This window comes from Castor canadensis, chromosome 14, assembly GCF_047511655.1.
Source record: "Castor canadensis chromosome 14, mCasCan1.hap1v2, whole genome shotgun sequence".
Lineage (NCBI taxonomy): Eukaryota > Metazoa > Chordata > Mammalia > Rodentia > Castoridae > Castor > Castor canadensis.
Window position 1 is genome coordinate 39179857 of NC_133399.1, and position 26818 is coordinate 39206674.

General features: G+C 52.2%; 1 protein-coding gene across 1 annotated transcript; it reads right to left on the reverse strand.

Moving 5' to 3' along the window:
• Gna15 (G protein subunit alpha 15) lies at nt 1–22997 on the reverse strand. The gene is made up of 7 exons (XM_020170766.2): nt 22480–22997; nt 13607–13791; nt 10491–10645; nt 9803–9931; nt 7341–7470; nt 6284–6437; nt 1–971 (listed from the first exon to the last, which is right to left on the reverse strand). The coding sequence occupies exons 1-7, from the start codon at nt 22622–22624 to the stop codon at nt 745–747; spliced, it is 1125 nt and encodes a 374-aa protein (XP_020026355.1). The 5' UTR covers nt 22625–22997; the 3' UTR covers nt 1–744.
• Between the last annotated feature and the right edge of the window lie 3821 nt (nt 22998–26818).

The window sequence follows — 26818 nt, forward strand, 5'->3', positions numbered from 1 at the left end:
GGCAGACAACAAGAACTTTTTTTTTTTCCCCTCTCACGTTGTCCCCCGTGTCCCCACCCCTCCCTCTGGCATTGGGCCGGAAACCTGAGGAGAGAATGGGGTGGGGATGCGGAGGAAGGGGGAGGCTGCAGGCGAGACCCCGAGAAATCACACATCTCTAGAGGGTCGCCTTTAATGTCCTCTAAGGAAGGTCCCGCAGAAGGGGAGGGAATAAATCCAGACGGTGGATGGTCTGCAGCGAGCCCTGCCCCAGCCTGGGAAGGACGACGATGCCTGTGGGCCTCGGTTTCCCTCTGCAAGCCGGGGCGGGACTCTGTGAGCCTCGAGGCTTGGGAAGGGACACCATTTGCCAGCGGTCTGTGCCCTAGCCAGGGAAGTGCCCGCGCCACCGGCCAGGATCTGGGGCCGGGGGTTCCTCCCGCCGTCCACCATGCGGCGCCAGAGTCCGCGCCTGCAGGCCCCGCGCCCCGGGCCAGCGTGGGCGTCACCCCGCAGGCGACGCAACCGGGACGCCGCCACGCCGGTCTCCGATTCCCCCATTTCTTCACCGTGGCCTCCACCCTGGCGCCCGGAATGGCCATTTTGCTCCCTTCCTTTCAAGGCAGGGAAACTGAGTCAAGGGACGCAAAGCCCAGGGGGAGGCCTGTCCTGGTGAAAGGCGGGGAAGAACGGGGACCCGTCTGTGCCCGGCTCTGTCCGGGGTGACGGGGGTCTTTGGGGTCCGCTCTGGCCTCTTCCGCTGGGTCACAGCAGGTTGATCTCGTCCAGGTAGCGGGCCAGCACCGAGTCCCGCACGTCCTTGAAGACCTTGCGGATGTTCTGCGTGTCGGTGGCGCACGTGTAGTGGCTGAAGAGGCGGCGGGAGCGGGGACCCTTCTTGCTGCCCTCGGGGCCGTCCATGCAGCCGGCGTACATGCGGGTGTACATGTCCAGGATGAACCTCTTGGCCGCCTCCGCGTCTTGCTTGGGGCCTGGGGGAAAGAGGGGAGAGGGGGAGGTCAGGACGTCCTTGAGACTAAGGGGCTCTGGGGATCCTGTCCCCATAAGCAGAGTGGGAAGGACGCCAGACCACTTCCGCCATCTTTAGTGTGGGCCCACGCCATCTTTGGAGTCAGAGCTGGTCACGTGACTCAGGGCTAGTCAGTGGAACATCGAGGATTGGCTCGCGAAAGTCATGTGACCTGAAACGGCCCAATGAGAGTCAGCCCTGGGAATTTAAGCAAAACTTCCTTAAAGAGAAACCCTCACTGTTGGCTGGGCTCGGAGCTGCCGAAATAGACGTCCAAAGACTGAAGATGGGGAAACTGAGGCCAAAGCAGGGGCAGGGAGTCCCCACTCTGGTATGCCTTGATGGCCGACCTGGCGAGGTATGATCAGGGAGGTGGGTACATATGCAAGGAAAACCCAATGTGAATTAAGGGCTTCTGGAGACCTGCACCAGCTCTGTTCTCACTAATTAGGTTATGTGATATACTAATCCCTGAGTCGCTGTGAGCCTCAATTTCCTCATTTGTAAATGGAGAATCCCAGCAGCCTAAGGCCTCCTAGCGTTGTTGCAAAGACACAACATTGTGGTGAGGACCTGATGCTTAATAAACTCCAGGCTTCCTGATTGTGAGCTATCAATGTTCTTTTGGAAAGGCAGGATAGCACCATGGTTATTGTTGGAGACTCCAGATCTGGGTCCAGAAGCTTGGGTTCAAGTCCTGCTTCTCCTACTGACTGGCTGTATGACTGCCGACAAGTGACCTTGCTGCTTTGGGCCTCAGTTTCCCCATCTCTGTAATGGTGGAAAGGGTAAGTTCTCCTGGGCAGGGTTTTTAAATGAGGAGGCCACAAGCCCTGGCCATCAGGGTGGCTGACGTGTTGGCTATTGTTTTGGGTTTGTGATCATTATTGTCGTGAATATGATTTTGTACAGAGGAGAAAACAGCTGAGAGCCAGCAGTTAGTGAAGGGTGCTCTGGCCACTTCTGCTGGGAAGTAAGGATGCATCATGGCGATTTCCTTCAACTTCAATGAGAAAAAAAACCCAAAACTTCAAAACTGTCTGTTTTATCCTTTTTCTCGAAACCATGGCCAGCTTCCTGGGACTGCTCAGCTAGGGCAAGGGTAAGGTGTCTCCCAGACCCTCAACCTTGTGGGCTCTGAGATGTGACAAAGCTCAAGTTCACTGACCTTTGACCTAGCACCAAGCATAATCTATACATGTCATCTACTATAGTCGATTGTGCTTTGGGGTAAAAATAGTGTCCCCCCTCCAAATCCATATCCACCAGAACCTCAGATTATGACCTCATTTGGAAGTAGGGAATTTACAGATGTAATAAGCTAAATTAAAATGAAGTTTGGGGCGGTGGAGTGGCTCAAGTGGTAGAGCACCTGCTTAGCAAGTACAAGGCCCTTAGTTCTAACCCCACAAAAAAATAAGGTCACACTGACTTAGGGTGGACATTAAGTCCAATGACTGGGGGCCCTATATGAGAAGAAGAAAAGAGGAGCTGGGCACCAGTGGCTCACGCCTATAATCCCAGCTACTCAGGAGACAGAGATCAGGAGGATCACAGTTCCAAGCCAGTCTTGGCAAATAGTTTGCAAGATATCTTGAAAAACCCTATCACAAAAAATTGGGCTGGTGGAGTGGCTCAAGGTGAAGGCCCTGAGTTCAAGCCCAGCACTACAAAAAAACAAAAAAGAAGAAAAAGAGAAAGAAAAAAGGGCTTGTGGAATGGCTCCGCTGGCAGAACACATACCTAGCAAGTGTAAAATCTGGAGTTTAAACCTCAGTGCTGCCAAAAAAGAAAAAAAGCACCAACTCCTCACTTGGGCCCACAAGGTAACTAAGACCAGGAGAAAAACCTAACATCTCAGCCTCCATTTCTCCTTCACTCTGAGTCTCTCTTCTTCAGTTACCTTGGATACGGAAATGAAAAGATCAATGATATCTTTATGACAAGGGACTGAAACTACCCCTAAGGAACAGCAGAGCCTTGCAAGACACCGCCCCCCCCACCTCCAATGAGCACAATTACCTATGCTGACGAGGCTGCACCCTGGAGCAGGCGCAAGCATCTCATGGGACCAGAGTGATGACAGCGATAACACCTTCTCCAGATACTGAGAGAGCCAGGACTGAGATCGTGATCGAGCAGGACACACTTGGCCTGGACTGTTAATTATACCTAGCTCTTGGCCCCTGCCCCACTTTCCCTGGTGTAAACCCCCCATGTTACACCACTGGGCCCCTTTTCAAAAGTGCCATGCCCATATCTGGATGTGTGCTGTCCTGTCCTGTTTGCTTTGCTTAATAAATTCCACTGATTTCTCCCTTGACGGACTGAGATTCTTCTCTGTGACAGTATCAGGAAGTCAGTCCCCAAGTTGAGGACCCCTCCCTCTGGGGACCTCCCTAGCCCCTCTTGGTTCCTGTGACATATTTTTAAGCCAAGGACTACCAAGGACTAGTGGCAACCACCAGCAGAAACTGGAAAGAGGCATGGAGTGGGTTCTCCCTCAGAGCCCCAAGGAGGATCTGATCCTGCTAACACCTTGATTTGGGACTTCTGCCCTCCAGAACTATGACAATCAATTTCTGTTTTCTTAGGTCCCCAACCCCCAGTCTGCTGTCTTTGGTTATAGCAGTCTTGAGAATAAAGATAGCTGGTCTCCAACATGGCTGCTATCCCTTCCTTCTCTCTGTATGCTCATCCTATCCCTCCATTAAGGTGGCCACTGTCACCAGACACCAGCGGCTCATGCCTGTAATCCTAGCTATTTGGGAGGCTGAGATTAGAAGGATCTTGGTTTGAGGCTAGACCAGGGCAAAAAGTTTGTGAGACCTCCATTTCTACTTTGTGTGTGTGTGTGTGTGTGTGTGTGTGTGGCACTGGGATTTGAACTCGGGGCCTTCACCTTGAGCTATTCTGCCATCCCTTTTGGTGATGGGTATTTTCAAGATATGGTCTCGCAAACTATTTGCCTGTGCTGGCTTTGAACCGAAGTCCTCCTGATCTCTGCCTCCTGAGTAGATAGGATTACAGGCATGAGCCCCCAACGCCCGGTGAGACCCCCATTTCTATAGAAAGAAGCTGGGCGTGGTGGCATGAGCCTGTCAACCCAGAGACAGCAGGAAGCTTAAACTAGAAGGATCACAGTCCAGACCACCCCGGGTAAAAAGGCAGATCCCATCTCCAAAATAACCAGAGCTAAAGTGCAAAGCCCTGAGTTCAAACCCAGTTCCACAAAAAAAAAAAAAAAAAAAAAAGATGGCCACGAGACCACCATCACTTCCTTCTTCCTGTGGATTCATTCTATCCCTCCATCATGAGACAGAGGTTGTCCCTCTTGCCCCCCACCCTGAATCCAGGCTGGGTTTGGTGACTTCTTTGGCCAATAGACTGTGATGGAGATAACACTGTGACATTTCTGAGGCTTGGCCTTGGAGGAAGCTTCTACCTGGACTGCAGCATGGCTACCCTGACTCAGCCATATTGTGAGGGAGCCCAAGGCACTTGGGGAATGATGTCACCAAATGCGGGGAGAAGGAGAACAAAAGGGGGAGGGAGGGAGGGAGGGAGAGAGAGAGAGAGATCAGGGCACCAGCCATCTTGGAAGAGAGTCTTCAGTCCCAGCCACCCCAGCTGATGTTGCTCAGGTCAGAGAACATAGCAGCTGAGCTCTTCCCAAATCACTAACCCACATGATAATCATGAGCCAAGTAACATGTGGCCAGTTGAAGCCACTAACTTTGGGGACAGTTTGTTCCCTAGCAATAGATAAGCAGAACATTCACACCACTTCATTTTATCCCCAGAGTGGAACTCTGGGAAAGTGCTGGAACTGTACACCTCCCCACCGAGTTTCCTAGAGCAACAGAAACTATCTCCCTTCTGCAAAATATCCTACCTGTGCCCACACTGACCTGTGTGCCTCCTTGGTTGGCCTTTGACACTCTGGTTGCAAGGAAGTGAGGCATGACAGAGCAGAGAAACTGAGGCACAGGAAACAGCAGCCAGGAATTTACAAAGAAGCAGTGTAATCATGAATAGCTTGATTGAAAACAGAGATCCTACTTTCTATGCTTTAATTAAGCCTTACGCCTTTCAACAAGCTGCAATTTTTAGTAAAAGGAAAAAAAAAAAACAGCAACTCTCTTCCTTTGACATTGCCCACTAGTGCAAAAGTAATAAGTGCACCATGAGAACTGAGCGAGGAGATCTTGGCTTTTTTATGGGGACACAAGGGTTTGAACTCAGGGCCTCACACATGGTGGGCAGCCACACTACCATTTGAGCCACTCCACCAGCCCTTTTTTGTGAAGGCTTTTTGAGATAGGGTCTCGTGAACTATTTGCCTGAGGCTGGCTTTGAACCTCGATCCTCCTGATCTCTGCCTCCTGAGTAGCTGGGATTACAGGCGGAAGCCACCATGCCTGGTTCTATCTTTCTTTTACTTGGCTTTACTCATAAACTTTCTTACTCTTCACCGGTTCTGGTAACAGAAGACAAGTTCCCAAATGTTGTATGCCAGTTGTACATGTTTTGGTTTTCTTTGTGTGGGTTTTTTTTTTTTTTTTGGTGCTAGGGACTGAACCCAGGGCCTTGTACTTGCTCTAGCACTTGAGCCACACCTCCAGCTGTGTACTAGTTACTATGCAATTGAATGAGACGCTAAACAAATCTATATGCTACAAGTGCCTCAAGAAAGAAAGTTGTTGGCGCTGTGAAAACCACACCATAGGACTGGAGAGGGGGACACCTCTGCCCTTCTTAACTGTGACAATCAATTTCTGTTGTCCTATGTCCCCAACCCCTACTCTGCTGTCCAGAGTGGGCAGAGGAAGTAGCTGGGTGGACACATCAGGTCCCATCCTATTTAAAGCTTCTGGTGAGGCCTGGAGGCATGGCTCAAGTGGTAGAGTGCCTGCCCAACAAGTGTGAGGCCCTGAGTTCAAAACTCTACTACCCTCAAAATTTGCTACTGGGTGCCAGTGGCTCACCTGTAATCTTAGCTACTTGGGAGGCTGAGATTGGGAGGATCTTAGTTCAAGGCCAGCCCAGCAAATAATTCAGAAGACCCCATCTCTAAAATAACCAGAGCAAAATAGACTGGAGGAGTGACTCAAGTGGTAGAACACCTGCTTTGTAAGTGTGAAGCCCTGAGTTCAAACCCCAGCCCTACCACATAAAAAGGTGAGTCCAGGCCACATTAGGGCCTGGCTAAGTAACTCTCTTAGGGGCTGCTTTTGGGAGGCAAAGGGTATGTAATGTTCTAGAATCACTCACCCTGGAAGCTGGGGAAGTAGGTGGCCAGGTGGGAAGTGGGGATTTTCTCCTCCAAGATGTCTGTCTTGTTGAGGAAGAGGATAACAGAGGTGCTCTTGAACCAGGGAAGTTCTAGAATGGTGCCGAACAACGCGAGGCTCTCCTTCATGCGGTTCTGTGTTGGAGACAGAAGCAGGAGGTGGTTCCAGCTGGCCAGCTCGGCCCCAGCAGGACACCCTCACCCACGAGGACACAGATGCTGTGGGCCGCAGGCTAGGTGTGAGGGGCTGGGTCTCAGCTCTGGTGTGGCCTGTGTGTACCCAGCATGCTCTTTGCCTGTCCTGGGTTCATGAGTGTCCTTCCAAAATCCATGTCCACCTGAAGCCTCAGCGTGTGACCTGACTTGGAAATCGGGTCTTTGAAGATGTAATTAACATAAAGCCACACTAGACTGGAGAGTTCTCTAATCCAGTGGCAGGTGTCCTTATGCGAAGAGAAAATTTGAACACAGACACACAGGTGCTACCTGTGTGTCTCAGAGACAGAGATTGGAGGGATGCAGTCACAAACCAAGGTACCCCAAGAATGGCCCCTGGACCCGAGATTGGACAATGGGGTGAAGACCCTCCCCCATGTTCTTCCATGGACGCTTAGCTCTGCACACACCTGAGCCTCACGCTCCTGGCTTTCAGGCTGTGATCAAGTAAGTTGTGTGGTATTAAGCGGTTCTTTTGTGGTCACTTGCTAGGGTGGTCCCACGGTGTCTGAGGGCCCGCCTCCCTGACACATGAGGTGGCTGCTGTAGGTTGTGCTGAGGACTGGGGGGACCTCTGGACATCTGCCCAAGAATGTCCCATCTGTGCATCTCACTGTGTGTCCACCTGTGCCTTGCACACCCGTGTGCACCTTTTCCATGATGTGACCCGTGTGGTTCTATATCTGCTGATGCGTGCCTGAATGCGCCTGAGCAAGGTGTGAACACCTGAGCACAGGTGTGCAAGGAGTTTTCTGGTGGCTGAGGGTCCTGCCTCCCAGGGAGAAGGGCGGGGAGGTGGTCACTGAGTCCGTGACCCCTCACCTCCTGGTTGTTCTCCTCCAAACACTGGTCATACTCGCTGAGGGAGGCCAGGTAGATGAGCGCTATCACGTTCTCGAAGCAGTGAATCCACTTCTTACGTTCAGATTTCTGGCCCCCGACATCCACGATCCTACAGGGAAACAAGCACACTCCCTTTCAGAGGGCAGGTGTAACTGGAACCCCACTCAGGGGCACCCCCGGCCCTAGGCATGTTTGAGATGTGCCAAGATTGGGAGAAGTTGTGCTGGGCAAAGGGCCGTGTCTCGCCAGTGAAGAAGGGACTAAAATCACATACGTTTCACAGAGGAGGAAACCAAAGCCTGGGGGCAGTGGGACTTCACCAAATGATGCCTTCTGCCCCATCCAGAGAGATCTGGGGTCCACCCCAGCTCTCACTGGGTGACGGGGAGATTGCCAAACAACCTCTGAACTTGGTTTCCCCATCGGTAAAATGACCACACAGGTGGGACGGAGGGCTGTTCCCAAAACAAACACAGTCCCCTCCCTCTGTGCCCCAGGAGATGGTGGCCTCCACCCAAGAACCACAACAAAAGCCTAAGCCCCCTTCCTGTTTAGCTTCTCAGAAAGTGGGTTATGATTACAATCTCCACGTCATTTCCCGGGGACGCAACTACTCTACTCAGGACATGCCCGGAGCACGGGCAGTGGATGAGCCTCGCCACAGCCTCAGAGAAGGGGCTTTCCCCAGTCAACTGCAGGGGAAACTGAGGCTGGGGATCGGCCAGCTCTTTTGTTTTCAGATCTCTGACACCAACTGTGACACATTTTGAAGCCACTAAAATCCACATTGCAGAGCTGGATGAGAGTGCAAAGACTGAGAGTCAGGCCTGAGACAGATAGACAGACCTGCCAGTGGAAGGACTCAGGGCCACCTCCCCCTCAGAGACTCTGATTCCTCTGAGCCTTCATGCACTGAATGCATTAGCTTCTCAGCCTGAGAACATTATTTCAACTTTCCAAGTAAAAGTTCCGCCTTCCATCTTCCACTCACCCATCCATCCACCTATCCATTCATCCACCCACCCATCCACCCACCCGTCCACCCACACACCCATCCATCCACCCACCCATCCATCCATCCATCCACCCATCCACCCATCCACCCACCCACCCACCCATCCATCCATCCACCCATCCATCCATCCATTTATCCATCCACTCATCCATCCACCCATCCATCCATCCATCCAACTACCCATCCATCTAGCTACCCATCCATCCATCCATCCATCCATCCATCCATCCATTCTCCCACCTTTCCAACTCTCTGATTATTTTTTTGTGTGTGTGTTTGAACTAGAGTTTGAACTCAGGGCCTACAACTTGAACTACTTCACCAGTCCTTTCTTGTGATTTTTTTTTTTTTGAGTTAAGGTTTCACGAACTATTTGCCCTGGCCGGCTTCAAACCACAGTCCCCCTGATCTCTATCTCCTGAGTATATGGGATTACAGCATGAGCTACTGGCACCTGGCACTATCTGACCTTAAATGATAGCAGAAGGACAAAGCTCCACCTTAGCCTTCAGAGGAGACTCATGTCCATACCAATTAGGGACTTCCTGGAAGGACACTGCAGAGTCCAGAACAGCCTGGATCCAGGAGAAAGGACCCAATGGGGTTGAGTATAACCCGTTACTGGGCATCGCCCTGTGCCCCTCTCAGCTCCCTGGTGATCTTGCTCAAGTCGTCAGTGGCCATGTCCTGCCTCTTCGAGAATCCTCTCTCTGGGAGGTTCTTCTTTACCTCTCCTTGACCCCTGACGTTGGCCATCACTGCTGGATGACCCCTGGTTGCATCAGACTTCCGACTTCCAGCTCAGGACTGCACATCCATCCACCCCCACCCAGATGTCCCCAGCCCCTCAGACTCAGCCTGCCCCATAAGGCTTCGTGGTCTGACCTCACCTCCACCCCACAGGCTCTACTGTCTACCCCATGACCTGAACAAAAGACTTGGGTCACTTCCGACCTCCTGTACTAATTCCCGCATTTGCCTAGTGCTTCCCCTTGTGCGTGAGAAACAATTCTCATGCCACCTCCTCACTGCCACCGCATGGCCATTACCAACCCTTCCTGCCTCACCTGGAAGTTCAAGACCTCCAGCCTCACTCCCTCCAGTCTCCTCCTAACATTGACCACCATACGGCTCACTGTCTGAGCTCTCTTCTGCCAAAAGACATCCTTCAATACCCCGGTTACCAGGGTCCCTCCTCCAGGAATATCTCTCCTCCTGGGGCTCTATAAGCCTCACTCTGGGTTCCTCTGGATCCCTGTTCTGACTGCGCAGGGGACTGGAGGTGTCTTATATCCAGTTTTGCCTCTTCCAGTCTGGAAGCCCTTTGAAAGCTAGGACCAGGAAACTCTTACTTCTCTGTTATGGCCCCAGCGCCTTTGCCCCTGTGACACGAGCCTTCCCCAGGCCAGTCGAGCAGGGCACTCACCGCAGGTTGGTTTTCTGCACAGAGAAGCAGTACTCATTGATGCCCGTGGTGGGCATGCGGCTGCGTAGCACATCCTGCGCTGTGGGGATGTAGCTCTCCTCCGTGATGCGCTCCAGGTGAGACAGGTAACTGTGGAAGACAGAGCCCTGAGGCCCGACCTGGAAGCCAGCCTCCCTCTGCTGCTCGGGCCCCCACCTGGGGCCACTGAGGACCCTGCAGGGGGAGGAGAGCTCCTGGGAAGGGCCTGGGTCTCCGGGGTCCGCAAGTGGCCCTGGAGGCCCCCCTGAGGCAGTAAGAGCATCAGTGAGAAGCAGTGTAACCCCAAGGATGAGGTGACGTCAAGAATAGACTCACCCCAAGGTGGCACAGCCCTAAGAAAGGTGACAGCCTGAGGACAGTCCCCGCTGGCCATCAGGTCACAACGGCCGTCCAGGGTCACCTCAGAAAGGCTTTCTCCCTCTTCCTCCCCCCACCCCACAGGACGACTCCACGGCCTGTCTTGCCCTCTCTGCGGGCTAACGTCCCAAGGGGCTGGGTCCACACCCCACCCCTCCCTGCGCCCTGAGCCCGCCAGGCGCCCCGCCCCACCTCGCACGCCGGCCCCGCCCCAAGTCCTGACCCCGCCCCAGTCCCGCCCCGCCCCCACAACCCTCTGACCCCGCGGCCCCGCATCGGACCCCAGACTCACTACACGGCCGAGTCGAGCAGGTGGAACTCGCGCCGGCGCTCGTAGCAGGCCCGGATGCCCGCGTCCTGCCACAGGCACTGGATGGCCACTGCGTGAGGCTTCTCGAACTTCGTCACCTTGTAAGGGTCCTGGCTCATGACAAGGCTGGCGTGGTGCTGCGGAGGGATGGATGGGGAGCGCCAGGCAGCCTGTGTTAGCTGCTGGGTCCCCCAGTTATCTCCATAAGCCCCTCCATTCCCGTGCCCATCCCTAAGACACACACCCTCTGCCTTTGCCTTGTTTTCACTCTTGGGGGGTTCTGATCGCCCCCATATTCCCTAATTGACTCAGTGACCCACAAAGGAAACAGCAGCCCCTTGAAAGGTAGGACTGTTAAACTCCTATTCATCCCTCCACCAGGAAGATCTGCAGCTCTCCTGCCTCACTGTGGGTTCCTCCTGGTTCTAGTCCTGACTATACAGGCAGGAGGTGTCTATAGCATCACGGCACCAGGAAAGCATCAGAGGGCACTGACCAGCCAGGGGTGAACACAATGGCTGTATAAGAACAGCCCTAATAGGTATGGAGCATCTCCTTAGCACCCGGTGTCCGCTAACTCTTCAGGCAAGCCGGCTCTCCTCACTGGCTCCTCCAAGGTGGGTCACTACAGTTGTTCCCATTTTACAGATTAGGTGAGTGAGGCACAGAGCAACAGGGCAGTTTACCCCATGTGAGTCCCCAGCAGGTCAGAGATACACAGAGCCCAAGTGGCCCACCAGTCTCTGTGGCTCCCTAGCTCTCCCCATGTCAACCTCTGTCTGCTCCATCAGGCACTGGCCTTGCTCAGACCTCTGTGATGGACTCTGTGTGCATGCATGCACGTGGACACACACACGTGTGTGTGTGTGTGTGCAAACACACACAAGCCGTGCACATGCCTGGCTTTGTGTATCCGTGTGCTGTGTGTGCATCTGTGCGTGTGTGCGTGTGTTTGTGTTATAGGCCGGGCACGCGTGAATATGTTTGCATGCAACTGTGTGTGTCAGCTATGTGTGTCTGTATTTATACAAGTGCATGTGCCTCTGAACTGCTGGCCCCAAGCCCCATCCTATGGATGCTGGGACAGGGGACAAACCAGTGTGAGGTCCTGAGTAAGACTGGGGGGGCCGTGACCAAAGCCACACTATTGGAGCCAGACTGGCCATCTCCAGCATCAGGCCAGGCAGACACAAAGGGCCACCCCCCAGGGGTCAAGTGGCCAGTTTGAGCAGGGGAGGGGAGGCCCAGCAAAGTGGCCCCACAGTGCTCTCCCCAGCAGGGGGTGGCAGCTCAGGCCTTTTGCACCCAGCCTGGGTGGCTAGGCTCAGGCTGGCCCTGGTGAGGCCAGGGGGAAGGGACCTGAGGTCCATCGTGTCCCCTCTGTGCCTTCTGGTGGGGTCTGAGTTCACCACAGAGGTGGGCGACCCATCACAAAACACATGTGAAAGACTTCTACTCTGAAAACTACGCAACACTGCTAGGAGGAAAACGTGGAAGACCCCAGCATGTGCAGGGATATACCATATTCATGTACTAGAAGACTCAGGGTTTACTTTTTCATTTTAATTTTTGGTGATGCTGGGGTTTGAACTCAGGGCTCCGAACCTGTTAGCAGGCCCTTTTGATCACTTTGCTTATATTTGCTTATATTTACTTATTTATGTGTTTATTTTGCGGTACTGGGGTTTGAATTCAGGCCCTTCACCTTGAGCCACTCCAACCCTTTTTTGTGAAGAGTTTTTTTGAGATAAGGTCTCACAGAACTATTTGCCCAGGCTGGCTTCGAACCGCGATCCTCCTGATCTCTATCTCCTAAGCAGCTAGGATTACAGGCATTAGTCACCAGCACCTGGTGTTGCTTTGGTTATTTTGGAGATAGGGTTTTTCTTTTTGCCCAGGACTTGCCTGGACCGTGATCCTCCTACTTTAAGCTTCCTGATGTCTCTCAGACGACAGGTATGCACCACCTCACCCAGCTTTTTTTTTCTGTTGAAATGGGGTCTCACAAACTTTTTTGCCCAAGCTGGCTTCAAACCGTTACCCTTCCCATCTTAGCTTCCCAAGTAGCTGGGATAGCAGGCATGAAGCTACCAGCACCTAAGGTTTTTTTGTTTCTTTGTTTTTAAGATGGGGTCTTACTCTGCCTCTCAGGCTAGCCTGGAACTCCTGGGCTGAAGTGATCCCTCCACGTTGGCCTCCACAGTAGATGGGAAGGAGAGGTTTATGTCATTGTACCTGGTTGATGTCATTTTTTTTCTAAAGGTCATTTTTAGGATGGTGGTTCAGAGAGTGGAGATTTGTTCCCTCTTCTACTTAATGATTGGATATTCTTGAGCAAATTAATACAAATTGGGAGAATGAGCCAGGTGTGGTGGTTCACCCCTGTAATCCCAGCAATTTAGGAGGCATAAATAGGTGGACTATAGGCCAAGGTAGCTGGGGCATAAATGCAAGACCCTATTAAAAAAACAAAGCAGTCAGACGCTGCTCACGCCTGTAATCCCAGCTACTCAGGAGGCAGAGATCAGGAGGATCCCAGTTCAAAGCGAGCCTGGGCAAATAGCTCATGAGACCCTGTCTCAAAAAACCCATCACAGAAAAGGGCTGGTGTAGTGGCTCAAGGTGTAGGCCCTGAGTTCAGATGCCAGTGCTGTAAAAATAAATAAATAAATCATAAATAATAATAATAATGACCAGAGCAAAAGAGCTGGTGCAGTGGCTCAGGTGGTAAAGCGCCTGCCTAGAGTGAGGCCCTGAGTTCAAATCCCAGTGCCACCACCCCCAGTAAAAATGGGAGGGTGAAGGGGGTGATGGTGAGATTTAAATAATCCATCAGCCGGTAAACCTCAGCAACCCCTGAGTGTTCCAGGGGCTGTCCCCACCCCAGCCCTGGGGACAGGCACTACCCAATCCCAGCCTGAAGTCCTCAGACCAGATCAGATTCAAACCTCAGAGGTTTTCAGACATCTAAGGGGTCATGCGCCACATGGACCACTGAGCATCCCTCCCCTGACAGGCAGGGGCACAGGACAGCCCGGGCACCTCAGTGCCTGGGTGCTAAGAGACTCTTCCTCCCCGTGTGCCAGGCCCGGGCTCACCTTGCTGTCAGACCTGCCATAGGGGATCTGCAGCCGGTCCATGGCCTCGATCATGGCCTGCATGGAGACGAAGATGTTCTGGTAAACCAGCGACCGGAAGCCCTTGCGGTCCTCCTCCGAGTAGCCGGCGCCATGGAGAATCCGCATCTGCTTGATGAACGTGCTCTTCCCGCTCTCGCCCGGGCCTGGGGACAACCGGCCACCAAACCCCTACTCAGAACTGCAGGACTCCCTCCTGGGCATCCAGCCAGCCTGCCGAGGCCCAGATGCCACCCTCTGCCAGAGCCCCGCTCTGCAACCCTGGGCCTGTGACTCTGCCTCAGTTTCCCCATCTTGTGGATGGCAGCAGACTCTGCCCACTGGACGAAGGTCAGAGTGGTAGGAACTCACTTTAAGAATCCCATAGTGAACCTCATAAAACTAAAAAGCTTCTGTTCATCAAAAGAAATGGTCTCTAAACTGAAGAGAACACCCACAGAGTGGGAGAAAATATTTGCCAGCTATACATCAGACAAAGGACTGATAACCAGAATATACAGGGAACTTAAAAAATTAAATTCTCCCAAAACTAATGAACCAATAAAGAAATGGGCACGTGAACTAAACAGAACTTTCTCAAAAGAAGAAATTCAAATGGCCAGAAAACACATGAAAAAATGCTCACCACCTTTAGCGATAAAGGAAATGCAAATTAAAACCACGCTAAGATTCCACCTCACCCCTGTTAGAATAGCCATCATCAGCAACACCACCAACAACAGGTGTTGGCGAGGATGCGGGGAAAAAGGAACCCTCTTACACTGTTGGTGGGAATGTAGACTAGTACAACCACTCTGGAAAAAAATTTGGAGACTACTTAAAAAGCTAGACATTGATCTACCATTTGATCCAGCAATACCACTCTTGGGGATATACCCAAAAGACTGTGACACAGGTTACTCCAGAGGCACCTGCACACCCATGTTTATTGCGGCACTATTCACAATAGCCAAGTTATGGAAACAGCCAAGATGCCCCACCACTGACGAATGGATTAAGAAAATGTGGTATCTATACACAATGGAATTTTATGCAGCCATGAAGAAGAACGAAATGTTATCATTCGCTGGTAAATGGATGGAATTGGAGAACATCATTCTGAGTGAGGTTAGCCTGGCTCAAAAAACCAAAAATTGTATGTTCTCCCTCATATGTGGACATTAGATCAAGGGCAAACACAACAAGGGGATTGGACTATGAGCACATGATAAATGCGAGAGCACACAAGGGAGGGGTGAGGATAGGTAAGACACCTAAAAAACTAGCTAGCATTTGTTGCCCTTAACGCAGAGAAACTAAAGCAGATACCTTAAAGCAACTGAGGCCAATAGGAAAAGGGGACCAGGAACTAGAGAAAAGGTTAGATCAAAAAGAATTAACCTAGAAGGTAACACCCACACACAGGAAATCAATGTGAGTCAATGCCCTGTATAGCTATCCTTATCTCAACCAGCAAAAACCCTTGTTCCTTCCTATTATTGCTTATACTCTCTCTACAACAAAATTAGAAATAAGGGCAAAATAGTTTCTGCTGGGTATTGAGGGAGGGGGCAGAGTGGGTGGTAAGGGAGGGGGTGGGTACAGGGGGGAGAAATGAACCCAGCCTTGTATGCACATATGAATAATAAAAGAAAAATGGAAAAAAAAAAAAGAATCCCACAGTGAGCCGGTGCCAGTGGCTCACACCTGTAATCCCAGCTACTCAGGAGGCAAAGATCAGGAGGATCATGGTTCAAAGCCAGCCTCAGGCAAATAGTTCTCAAGACCCTATCTTAAAAATCCCCAACACAAAACTGGCAGAGTGGCTCAAGTGGTAGAGCGCCTGCCTAGCAAGTGTGAAGTCCTGGGTTCAAACCCCAGTACCACCAAAAAAACAAAAAAACATGCCCACAGCAGTGGTGGGCAAAGCTACCTGCTTTTCACGGCCTGCAAGTTTTTTACATTTCATGAAAATTTAGAAGTTTAATACTTGTTATAGTTATGGCTCATATATTTTCTTTTCTTCCCCAGCATGCGTTTTTTAAAAATTATAAGGAAAATAACAGCTTATGAATACATACTTCTGTGTCTATTTTTGTTGAAGCTCTGGGGATGAACCCAGAGTCTGTGCATCCTGGATAAGGGCTCGACCACTGAGCTACGTCCCCAGCTACAAATAAAGTTTTATTGGCACACCGACCTTGCTGTTTGCTTACAAAGCCTCCATGGTTGCTTTTGTGCTGAAAGGGCAGAGGTGAGAAATTGGGGCAAAGACTGTGTGGCCTATGAGGAAGCCATCTGGTGCTTTCCAGGAAAAAATGACGGACTCCTGTCTTTGAGACATGTCTACCTACAGTGAGAGTGACGTAACTGTTTTATAATAAGCGTATTGTTTGTGATAATCATTTTGGGAAGACCAACTTTTTGGGGGGGGATTTGTGATGCTGGGGTTTGAACTCAGGGCCTCACGCTTGCTAGACAGGTGCTGTACCACTTGAGCCACTCCACCAGCCCAAGACAAAACTTTTTAAAAACAAGATGTCATTATGTAGCCCAGGCTGGCCTCAAACCTGAAATTCTCCTGCTTCAGCCTCCTGAGTGCTGGGACTATGTGCATGGCCACCATGCCTGGCAGGAAGACAGACTTTCATAAAGGAATAAACTACGACGTGCAGTGACTGCAGTAGCTCAGGGGGACAGAAGAGCCTCTCAGTGCAGGTGGCTTGTGGGGTTGAGAGCTGAAGGCCAGTGGACACTTCATTGCAAGATCTGGAGGAACACCGGGCCTAGCAGTTCACGCCTGTAATCCCAGCTCTTAGGAGGTAGAGGCAAGAGAATCGAGAGGTTGAGGCCAGCCTGGGCTACATAGCAAGATTCTGGCTGAAACAAACAGGACTGGGGATGTGGCTTAGTGGTAGAGCGCCTGAGTTCAGTCCCCAGCACCACTACCGCACACACACACACACACCAAACAACAACAACAACAACAAAATAGATCTGGAGGAACAGCAATCAAGAAAGAGGGCATGGTGAGTGCAAAGGCCCTGAGGTGGGATGGAGCCCCACATGATGGAGAGATAGCAAAGAGGTGGCTGGAGCAGAGGGCTCAATGAGGACAGAGGGAGGAGGAGCCAGGGAGGGGACAGGCAGGTCGTGCAGGGCCCTGTGGGCTGCAGGGAGGACTTGGGCTTTGAGCCTGATGGAGGGAGCCATGGAGGGCTGTGGGCAGGGGAGGGAGGACCTGGCTCAGCGCTCATGGGTGCCCCCTGGTGGCCGTGGAGAGGAAGACAGTGGGGGGGACAAGGGCAAGAGCAGGGGGCCAGAAGGAGGCAACTGTGTTGGGCCAGGGGACAATGATGGGGTCCAAGGAGCCCTGTGGAGCTGGAGAGAAGGGCCATATTGGAGAGAGATTTGGGGGATTCCTTATGGGCTGGACAAAGGGCCAGGTCTCTGCAAAGCCCGCTGCAGAATTGATAGGTCAGGGTCAAAGAGAAGTCATGAAGCCACCAGGCCCTACAGGGAGGGATTATTCTGGAATTTTCCACTTTACCCAGGGCTGGGAGGCTACAAACCATGCCTCGTGGTCCCAAGACTGTCCCCCTTCTCAGGGGCACCCTATTCCCTTTTGCAAAATGGAGCATGCCACACAGCAGCTGGAGGTGTGGGCTGGGGGCTCATCCAGCAGCTTGTCCCCCTGCCCAGCTCCTGGGGGACACTGGTGGGGGCCTTCCAGGGACAGGAAGTAGGGATGGGGTTCCTCGTACCTCCCCCAGGATGGGGGGGCAACGCTGGAGGAACTGGAATAAACAACAAAAGGAGAACGGGTGGCCTGGTTGGAGCCCAAAAAGAGGAAATGGGAGAGGAGGTGGTGAAGGGGACCAGGGGGAAGTGGCGGAAGAGGACTGCGCCCATTGTCCCAGCCTGGTGCTCTGGCTCCCAGCTCAGGGCTGGCCACCTCCTCTCTGAGCCTCAGTTTCCCCAGATGTAAAGTCTCTTGAACTTGAAGTCCAAGAACATCTGTTGCTATAAAAGACTTGTGGGAAGGGAACGCCCTTGACCACTGCCTAGCAGTTCTTTTCCTGGCACTGGGATTTGAACCTAGGGCCTCATGTTTGGTAGGCAGGTGCTCTACCACTTGAGCCACTCCCCCAGCTCTTTCTTGTGATGGGTTTTCCGAGATAGGGTCTCTGAAACTTTTTGTCCATGCTGGAAACTGAGATCCTCCTGATCTCTGCCTCTTGAGTAGGTGGGATTATAGCTGTAAGCCACCAGTGCCCAGCTCAATTACTTTCTATAAATGGACAGGTAACCCTTTTTTTTTGGCAGTGCTGTGGTTTGAACTCAGGGTTGCCAGGGAGCCGGTCTACCATTTGCTCCACTCTGCCAGCCCTTTTTGCTTTAGTTATTTTTCAGATAGGATCTCTCATGTTTTTGCCTGGGCCTCAGATTGCAATCCTTCTATCTCTGCCTCCTGAATAGCTGAGATTACAGGCTTGAGCCACTGGACCCAGCACAATTGTACCTGTTTACACAACAAGCTATTTCGGTAAATATCCTGGGGATATTTACATTATTGATAATGATAATCACCCCTCTCTTTCTCTTGCTCTCTCTTGCGATAGGGTCTCTCTATGCAGCCCAAGCTAGCCTTGAATTCACAATCCTCCTGCCTCAGCCTCTGACCGCTGGGATTACAGGAGTGTAGCACCATGCCAAACTCACCCTTCTATTATTACACCTCCATGCTCCCCTCACCCTGCCTCAGTAATTAATAGCGACAGTAGTAACACAAAAAGCATGATGTGCCTCCTGCCATCTCCTGGGCACCAGGCTAAGGTGCTGTGTACCCCTGGTCCATCCTCACAAACTCAACTATTTCCCATTTGCACGGGAGACACAGGCATCAGAGAAGTCAAGTAATTTGCCTGGAGTCACACAGCCAGTGGAAGACCAGGTAATGAACCCAGGTCTCTGTGTGTTCTGCACCAGAAAAATGGGACGTGATGTGACCAGTTGGGCTGTTTCCATGGACACAGGGACACTAGGCAGCTCCCACTGGCCCCACTGAGCCCTTTGGCAGAGGACTGGCCCACTTGGTCTCCTCCCTCCCCGTTGTCTGAATTCTCAGGTCTCCCCCAGAGGGGCAGAGAGCAAGCGGAAGGCTCACCCAACAACACACAACAGTTGGATTTATTTTCTTGAGCTGATCTGATTTTTTTTTTGCTTCTGTTTTTTTTGTTTCTCTAATGACAAAAATAATAGCAATCCTGGTTGTCACCTACAGAATAGACTTGGTGGCTCATGAATGCATTATAACCCAGAGTCTGAAAAATGTTACCAAAACTCTGTGTTTGTGGCCCCTTATGGTCCTGATGTCACAGAAGCCACTGGGCCCCCTCCAGCTCCCAGGCAGAAGCGGGGCGCTGCGGTCCGTTGTAGGAAACTGTGAGAGGCATGGGGGCATCGGGGAGAGCCGTTCCCACCTGCGGGGGCCCCCACAGCCCAGACGGGAAGCGGCTGCTTCCTCCCGAGGGTGGAGGAGGAAGTGGAAGCCGGCAGATCCCGGGAGGAGCCCAGGGAGCTGTGCCAGGCCCGGCTGTCACGAGGGTCCAGCACCAGCCCCAGGGACCAGGAGCCCGGCCTGGGCAATGGGGGAGAGACACGAGCCTCAGCTGCTAAGTTTGGCTCCAGTTCAGACCAGCTGCAGACCCTAGACAAATTCTACCACCTTCCTGGGCCTTTGCATCCCTGTCCCTCATTGGGGTTCTGTGGCTTTTGGAACTAGAATCTCAGCTGTGTGACCTTGGGCAACTCACTCTACCTCTCTGAGCCTCACAAGGCTAGGACAGAGCTGGTTCTTTTAGTGGCTTCCTTCTGCCTCTCCCTCCCCCACTCAACATGGGGATGACATCACACTCGGGACAGACATGCCCAGGATCCCCTTAGCCAGCTTCCTCAAAAGGTGCACATCTCCAGGAAACAAAATGACTTTTGGATTCAATTCCTATTTTCAGAGATGGGGGGAGATGTAGAGGCAGGGGTGCTCTACACCCCAGTTCATGGTGCTGCTACCAGTGATTGGGGGCATAGACAGCTCCTCCACCACAGTGGAAGAAGGGGCTCCCAATTTGGGGCTAGCTGAGCATATGGCTGTTCAACGTCTATGGAAAACGGCCCGAGTCTGGACTCATTCGTACATCTGTTCTCATCCAGAGACAGGATCAATGAGCAAATAAGTGCCCGAATGAACAAACCCAACACAGGAAGGGGAAGGAGACTGGTGGGGCTCTTTGCAGCCAGGGGAGTCACAGAGTTCTTCTCCACGGAGGTGACACTTGGCCTGAGACCCGCCTGGAGTGAAAGGGTCAGCTGCGCGATGGCTCTGGTGAGGAGGCTGAGAGCTCTGGATGGGGCAGGTGCAAAGGCCCTGTGGTAAGGGATCAATGAGCCTGAGATGTTCAAGGAGGGGTGGCTCAAATCGATAAACGGAGGAAAGGAGGAATGAGGACACACCAGTTCAGATCCTATGGAAGCTAACAGGCTAACTAGGAAAGGTGGCTTTTTGTTGTTGTTTTTGTGGACTGGGGTTTGAACTCAGGGCCTCATGCTTAACTAAAAAGCAGGCGCTCTACCACTTGAGCCACTCCACCAGCACATTTTTTTAATGATGGGTTTTTTTTGAGATGGGGTCTTGGAAACTATTTGCCTGGGGCTGGGTTTGAACTGCGATCCTCCTGATCTCTGCCTCCTGACTAGCTGGGATTACAGGTGTGAGCCACCAGCACCCGGCTGGGAAGGTGGCATTTAAAAATAGTACTTATTGGGCTGGAAGTTTGGCTTAAGTGGTAGAGTGCTGCCTAGCAAGCACAAAGCCTTGAGTTCAAACCCCAGTACCACCACAAAGGAAAAGAAAAGCCAGGCACCAGTGGCTCACACCAGCAATCCTAGCTACTCAGGGTGGAGATCAGGAGGGTTCAGGCCCGAGGCCAGTCTGAGAAAATAGTTCACAAGATCCCATCTCCAAAATGGCTAGAGCAAAATGGACTGCACGTGTGGCTCAACTGGGACAACGCCTGCTTTGCAAGGTCGAAGTCCTGAGTTCAAGTCCCAGTCTCACCACACACAAAGGAAAAAAAATGCCCTTTATTTATTCATTCATTTCTTTTTGTCAAGGCGCTGGGGCTAGAACCCAGGACCTTGCACCTGCTAGGCAAGTGTCTAAGGGGTGCTGTAAACTTCTAGCGGCATTTTATTTCTTTGTTTTTGAGACAAGGTCTCACTGTGTAGCTCAGGTTGGCCTTGGACTTGCTGTCCCCGCTTCTGTCTGTAATCCTCGCTGGGAACACAGGCATGTACCACCACACTCAGCTCTACCAATCCATCGGACAACTTAGACGAAATGAACAGATTCTTTGGAAGACACAAATTTCACCCAAGAAGAACTAGACAGTAGACAGCCTGGACAGCTCTACCTAACATAATAAATGATGCATTTATATATATATATATGCTTTTTATTTTGAGGCACTGGGGTTCAAACTCAGGGCCTCACGCTTTTATCATTAATATAATTATAGTCCATGGAAGACATCGAACTGTAATGATGTGTATTAAAGTGATTAAATTGAGTTTTTGGGTTTTCTGTCTGTCTGTTTGTTTGGTGGTACTGGGGTTTGAACTCAGGACGCTACGCTTGCCAGGTAGGTGTTTTACCACTTGAGCCATGGCCCCCAGCCCATTTTGTTTCAGTTATTTTTCAGATAGGGTTTTGCACTTTTTGCTTGGGGCCACCTGGATCAAGATCCTCCTTTCTACGCCTCCTACATAGCTGGGATTATAGCTGTGCACCACCCTGTCCGGTTGAAGGTGCAGTTCTTACAGATTTCACTGTCCCCACTCCTGGGCTGCCTCTTCCCATGCAGCAGGGGAAGAATGATGGTAACCATAAAGGGGTGACCAACCTTCTTCCTGGGGCAGCCCCATGAGTTGGAAAGACCTGGGACCTTCCCCAGCCCCAGCCTGAGGATCAGGGATCAGGAAACCCTCGGAGGCAAGCCTTCCTGCATTTAGGCAGCTGGGGACATGGTGGAGGATGATGACAGGAGAAGCAGAGACAGAAGGACTTAAAACCCCCAAGAGGTAGAGTGCCAGCCTGGCAAGTGTGAGGCCCTAAGTTCAAATCCCACTACCACCGAACAAACAAAGAGCCTGGTGTTTCAGAATTTGCAACCCTGGAGCCTTAAAATCCTTCCCTCCATCAACCCCAAAGCTCCCGTGGGGTCATGTCCACTTGTCCTTGCTGCACAAGCTATTTTGTTTGTTTATGGGTTTCTCCTGCTTATGGTCTGTCCCACTCACTTGAAGATAGATCCACAGGGCCATATTACTCAACAAACCCCGAATGACTGGCGGACCGACTGACTGAGTGTGAATGAATGGAGAGTAATGAAGAGTGGTTGTCAACCAATGAAACCCGGGACCCGACCTCCCTGAGCCAGGCGCCCTTCACAGATGGAGGAAGAGGTTGGGCAGCCCCTCCCCGGCCAGGCAGGCCAGCAGGTTACTCACCCTCATTCCCTTCCTATGACACAGGCAGGTTGGGCATACTGGGCCTGCCAGGTAGCACAGAGCCTGCCGGGTCACTTGATCCAAGCCACCTCTGTTCCCACCTGTGCCCTGCACGGTGGAGAGGCCGGGGCCCGGGGCCTCAGTTCCCACCACGGACTAGACATGTGGTTTTCCTGTGCCTCAGTGTTCTCATCCGGGAAATGGGCCCCCAGGCTCCTGCTGGTCCTGGGTTACCGTGTCACCATCATCCTTCCTGTCCTCGTCCCCTGGCCTGGCCTGACACTCACCAAGCAGCAGCAGCTTCAGCTCCCCGCGGTCCTGCTTCTTCTGCTCCAGAAGGATCTTGTTGATCTCCTGGTCGATCCTCACAGCCGCCTTCTCCTCCTCCGTCAGACAACAGGGGCAACAGTGCCAGGTCAGCGATCGGGCCATGGTGGGGGGCCTCAGAGGGCACCAGGGGGCATCGCCCCCAGCCCCCCACTGGCCAGGGTGCCCCCGGCCCTGCCGGCTCTGGGGTGCGCTGCCTTCTTCTTGGGGGTCACCCCAGGGACCCTGATGTCCCTGCTGGGGCCCGGCTCAGCCTGGGTGAGGCCCGTGTGCTGGGAACAGGGCGGGGACAGCCCAGGCAGGAGGCGGGGAGGCTCGGGGCTCCCGCCCACCTCCAACTTGCCCAGACCTGGCCCGACAGGTTGGTGTCAAAGAGTGGCACAGGGTGCCAGGCGAGGAGGGGAGGGCGAGGTGGCCGACAGACGAGTCCCCACGGCAGCCCCGGCCTCCTTCCTCATTCTGGAGAAGAGTGGCTGAAGCTCGGCTGTCTCCCCAGCTGGTCCCTTTTTCTGGACCAATTAGGAACTGAGCGCACATCTGTCACTAGCAACTGGCTTCGGGACAGCTGAGGCCAGGTGGCCCTGTGTCTGTATGGGCTTCACCAGGCTCCTGTCAACCCTGGCTGCTCTTTTGGCCCCGTTAGGCAGATGGGGAAACTGAGGCACAGAGCAAGGGGGTGGCTTCCCAGGGCGCAGTGCAGCTAGGATGACACAGAGCCAGGAACCCAGAGGTTAAGTGGGCACAGGCCGACTGTGGCGGGGAGACGACTGTTTCTTCCCTCTGAAAACACCTCGGGAGTCAGGCGTGGTTCCATTTTGCCCAGTCAGGGACACGATGACAGAACCTGCCTAGCATTCTGGTTAGGGAGACAGATTAGAAAATAACAATTTAAAAAATGTCAGAGCTTGTAGGATGGTGACACAATTCTGAGAGAAAAAAGCAAGCAGGGAAGTTTGGGGGTTGGGGTGTGTGGCTTTAAACAGGGAGTGGAGACAGGGGACAAGGAGACCTGGAGGAGAAATCAGACTGGCCCTTAGGGCATCAAAGGACTTTTGGGAGTTGAGTCCATGGGTCAAAAGAGGCCACCCTGCCCTGTCCCTGCACCCCACCGTGGACCCCAGGGGCCCTAAAAAAAAGGACAGGGACTAGAGGAGGTGAAAAACGTTCCTTTGTGGGCCATCACAGCTAGAGAAGCATCTCCAATCCAGCAGAGTGCACAGCCCGTCCTAAGAAGCTCTAGAAAGTTCTAGGACGTTCTGGCTTTCCCTCCTCCCCGCCCCCTGGGGATTCAGCTATGCAGGGCACCCTGGACCCCTCCCACGCGAGGCACTGGAGAGGCTCAGAGAGGGCGTGCGCTGCGCCCAGGGCCACACAGCAGCCGTTGGCCCAGCCGTCCCTCTGTCCCTCCCCCACCGGGCTGCTGGTGGCCGTTGGCGCCCGTCCCTGCCCGGCCTGGAAGAGCAACGTGCGGTTTTCGGGCTGTTGATTCATAATGAAGCCGGATGGGAAGTGTGATAGGGGCCCCTAGCCTGGGCCGGGGCCATTGCCGTCTGCCTGCCCGCCATGTGTCCCCGGCCGGATGCCAGGGGCCCTGAGCTCTGGCCAGGTGGAGAGGCAGGGGTGGAGCCCGCAGGCTGGCCGAGGTGCGCGCTGGGGACACCGAGGCCACCCCGCCTGGCAGCCCCCTGCTGGCCCCGTGGGTGGGGGCTCTGCTCGGCGGCGGATGGTGGTCGCTCCCCAAGCAGGCGAGGCGGCTTCCTGCGCATGCGCGGTGCAGCTCTGGCCTCGGTCGTGAACGGAGTTCGTTGCGAAGGGCAGGGGTGAGGCCCGTGCTGAAATCCAGAAAATGTTACCCACTGGGTGTGGCAGCGCTTGGGAGGCTGAGGCAGGAGGCTCTCAGGTCCCAGGCCAGCCTGGGCCACAGAGCAAGACTCTGGCTCAAACTTTGGGTTTTTTTTTTTTTTTTTGCAGTACCGGGGTTTGAACTCAGGGCCTTCACCTTGAGTCACTCCACCAGCCCTTTTAGGTGAAGGGCTGTTTCAAAATAGGGTCTCCTGAACTATCCGGGCTGGCTTCGAACCATGATCCTCCTGATCGCTGTCTGCTGAGTAGCCACTGGTACCTGGCTCAAAACCTTGTATTGTCAGCGTATGACCATTCAAAAATAAAACTGAAAATTAAAAAAGAAAGAACCTGTAAAAAATAATGAAACACTTAAAAACAAAACACACACACAGGTGCGGACCATCTCATATTACTCGTCCTGCGAATGTTCCCAATTGCTTCCCCCTGCCCCTCGTCGGGGACCATTCCTGACTTCTTGGTATCCATATTTGTGTTGGGGGTCTTTTTTGCTAATAAAATTCACTTCCATTACGGCTTTTTCCGTTTGGTTGGGTTTTGTGTTTGCTTTGGTGCGGGGATGGAACCCAGGACTGGCACACGCTGCACCACCACGGGTCCCCGCCCACCCTCTTGCTTTTAATTTCTCGAATTTGCATTGCATCCTATTCACTTTCTTCTCGTGTACTGTCCTGTGAATGTTAACAAATGTCTCTTGGGAGGCTGAGAACGGGAGGATCTCCATTCAAGGCCAGCCCCTTCTCCAAAGTAACCAGAGCAAAATGCACTGCAGGCGAGGCTCAAGCGGTAGAGCGCCTGCTTTCCAAGTGCAAAGCCCCTGCTTTCCAAGTGCAAAGCCCCAAGTTCAAATCTCAGTCCCTCACAACACCACCACCAAAAGGTATTGATTATTTGTAAATTACCACTACAAATAACATTCAGAAGAAAGTTCCACTCCCCCCCAACTCCTTCCTGGTCACTCCCTTCCTCCTTCCCCAGCCCTGGCAACCACCGCTCTGCTCTTAACCACTTTGGTTTTCAACTTTTGGAGAATGTCAGACACGTGTCATCACCCACAATGCGGCTAGACAGACTGGCTTCTTTCACTTAGCATTTGTTATGATTCTGCCCAAAATTCGTTCTTTTTGATGGCTGAGTAATATTCCTCTGCATGGAGCCATCACCCTTTATCCATTAAAGGACATTTTGGTTTTATTTCAACACAAGAGCAGCCAAATGCATTTGTTCACATCTTGAATGATCAGTGGTTTTCACATCTTGAGAGACATTCCTAGAAGTGGGACATTGGGTCGTATGTCACTGGATGCTCAACTTTGTAAGAAAGGATTGAATGTTTTGCAAAGAAGCTGCATCATTTTGCATCCCCACAGCAAGGTGTGAGAATTCCAGTTGCTCTGTAATCTTGTGGGTACTTGGTATTCTCTGTGTTTATCTTTGGCAATTCTAACGCATGGGCAGTGCATCCCCTTCCCGCGTTTTGTTTCCGAGGTGGAAATCTGCGATGGTGGACTATCCGTTTTTACGTTCTTTTGCCATCTGTATGTCTTTTTTGGTGAAGCATGTATTCAAATATTTTCCCATTTCCTTCTCTGGGTTGTTTTATTACCACACTTTGAGAATTCTTTATGAATTCTGGATGCAAGTCCTCTATTGGATATGCAGCCTGCGAGCTGTTTTTGCCTAGTCTGGGCTCAGCTTTTCATTCTCTTCATTGTGCCCTTTGTACAGCAAAAGCTTTTAATTTGCATGATTTTCACTTCATCTTTTTTTTTTTTGACGATGCTGGAGTTTGAACTCAGCGCTTCGCACTTGCTAGGCAGGTGTTCTACCACTTGAGCCACTCTGCCAGCCCTCTCTTTCTTTCTTTCTTTCTTTAGCTTACTTTGTAGATAAGTTCTCCTGCTTTTTGTCTGAGCAGTCCCCAAACCAAGATCATCCTACCTCTGCCTCCTGCTGTAGCTGGGATTACAGGTGTGAACCACCAGCACTGGGCTACTTTGATTTCTTTCATCAAGGATATAGACTTTTCAGTGTACAGACTTGTACATATTTCTCCTTAAGTATATCTATATATTTTTTTCCTTTTGAACTCAGGACCATCACCTTAAGCCATTCCACCAGCCCTTTTTTGTGATGGGTTTTTCGAGTTGCTGGGATTACAGGCGTAAGCCACCAGCACCCAGTTAAATGACTCATATGTACTGAAAAACCAGTTGTGATAGTGGCTTTATTGCATGGGTCTAGAACCAAACACATAGTATCTCTGAGGTATGTTTGTAAAGACCTTTCTTCTTTTCTTTTCCCTTCCTGCCTCCCGTCCTCCCTCCCTTCCCTCTCCGCCACCCCCCCTTTTTTTTGAGACGGTCTTGCTAAGTAGCCCAGGTTGGCCTCAAACTTGCAATCCTCCTGCTTCAGCTGCCTGAGTGCTGGGATTAC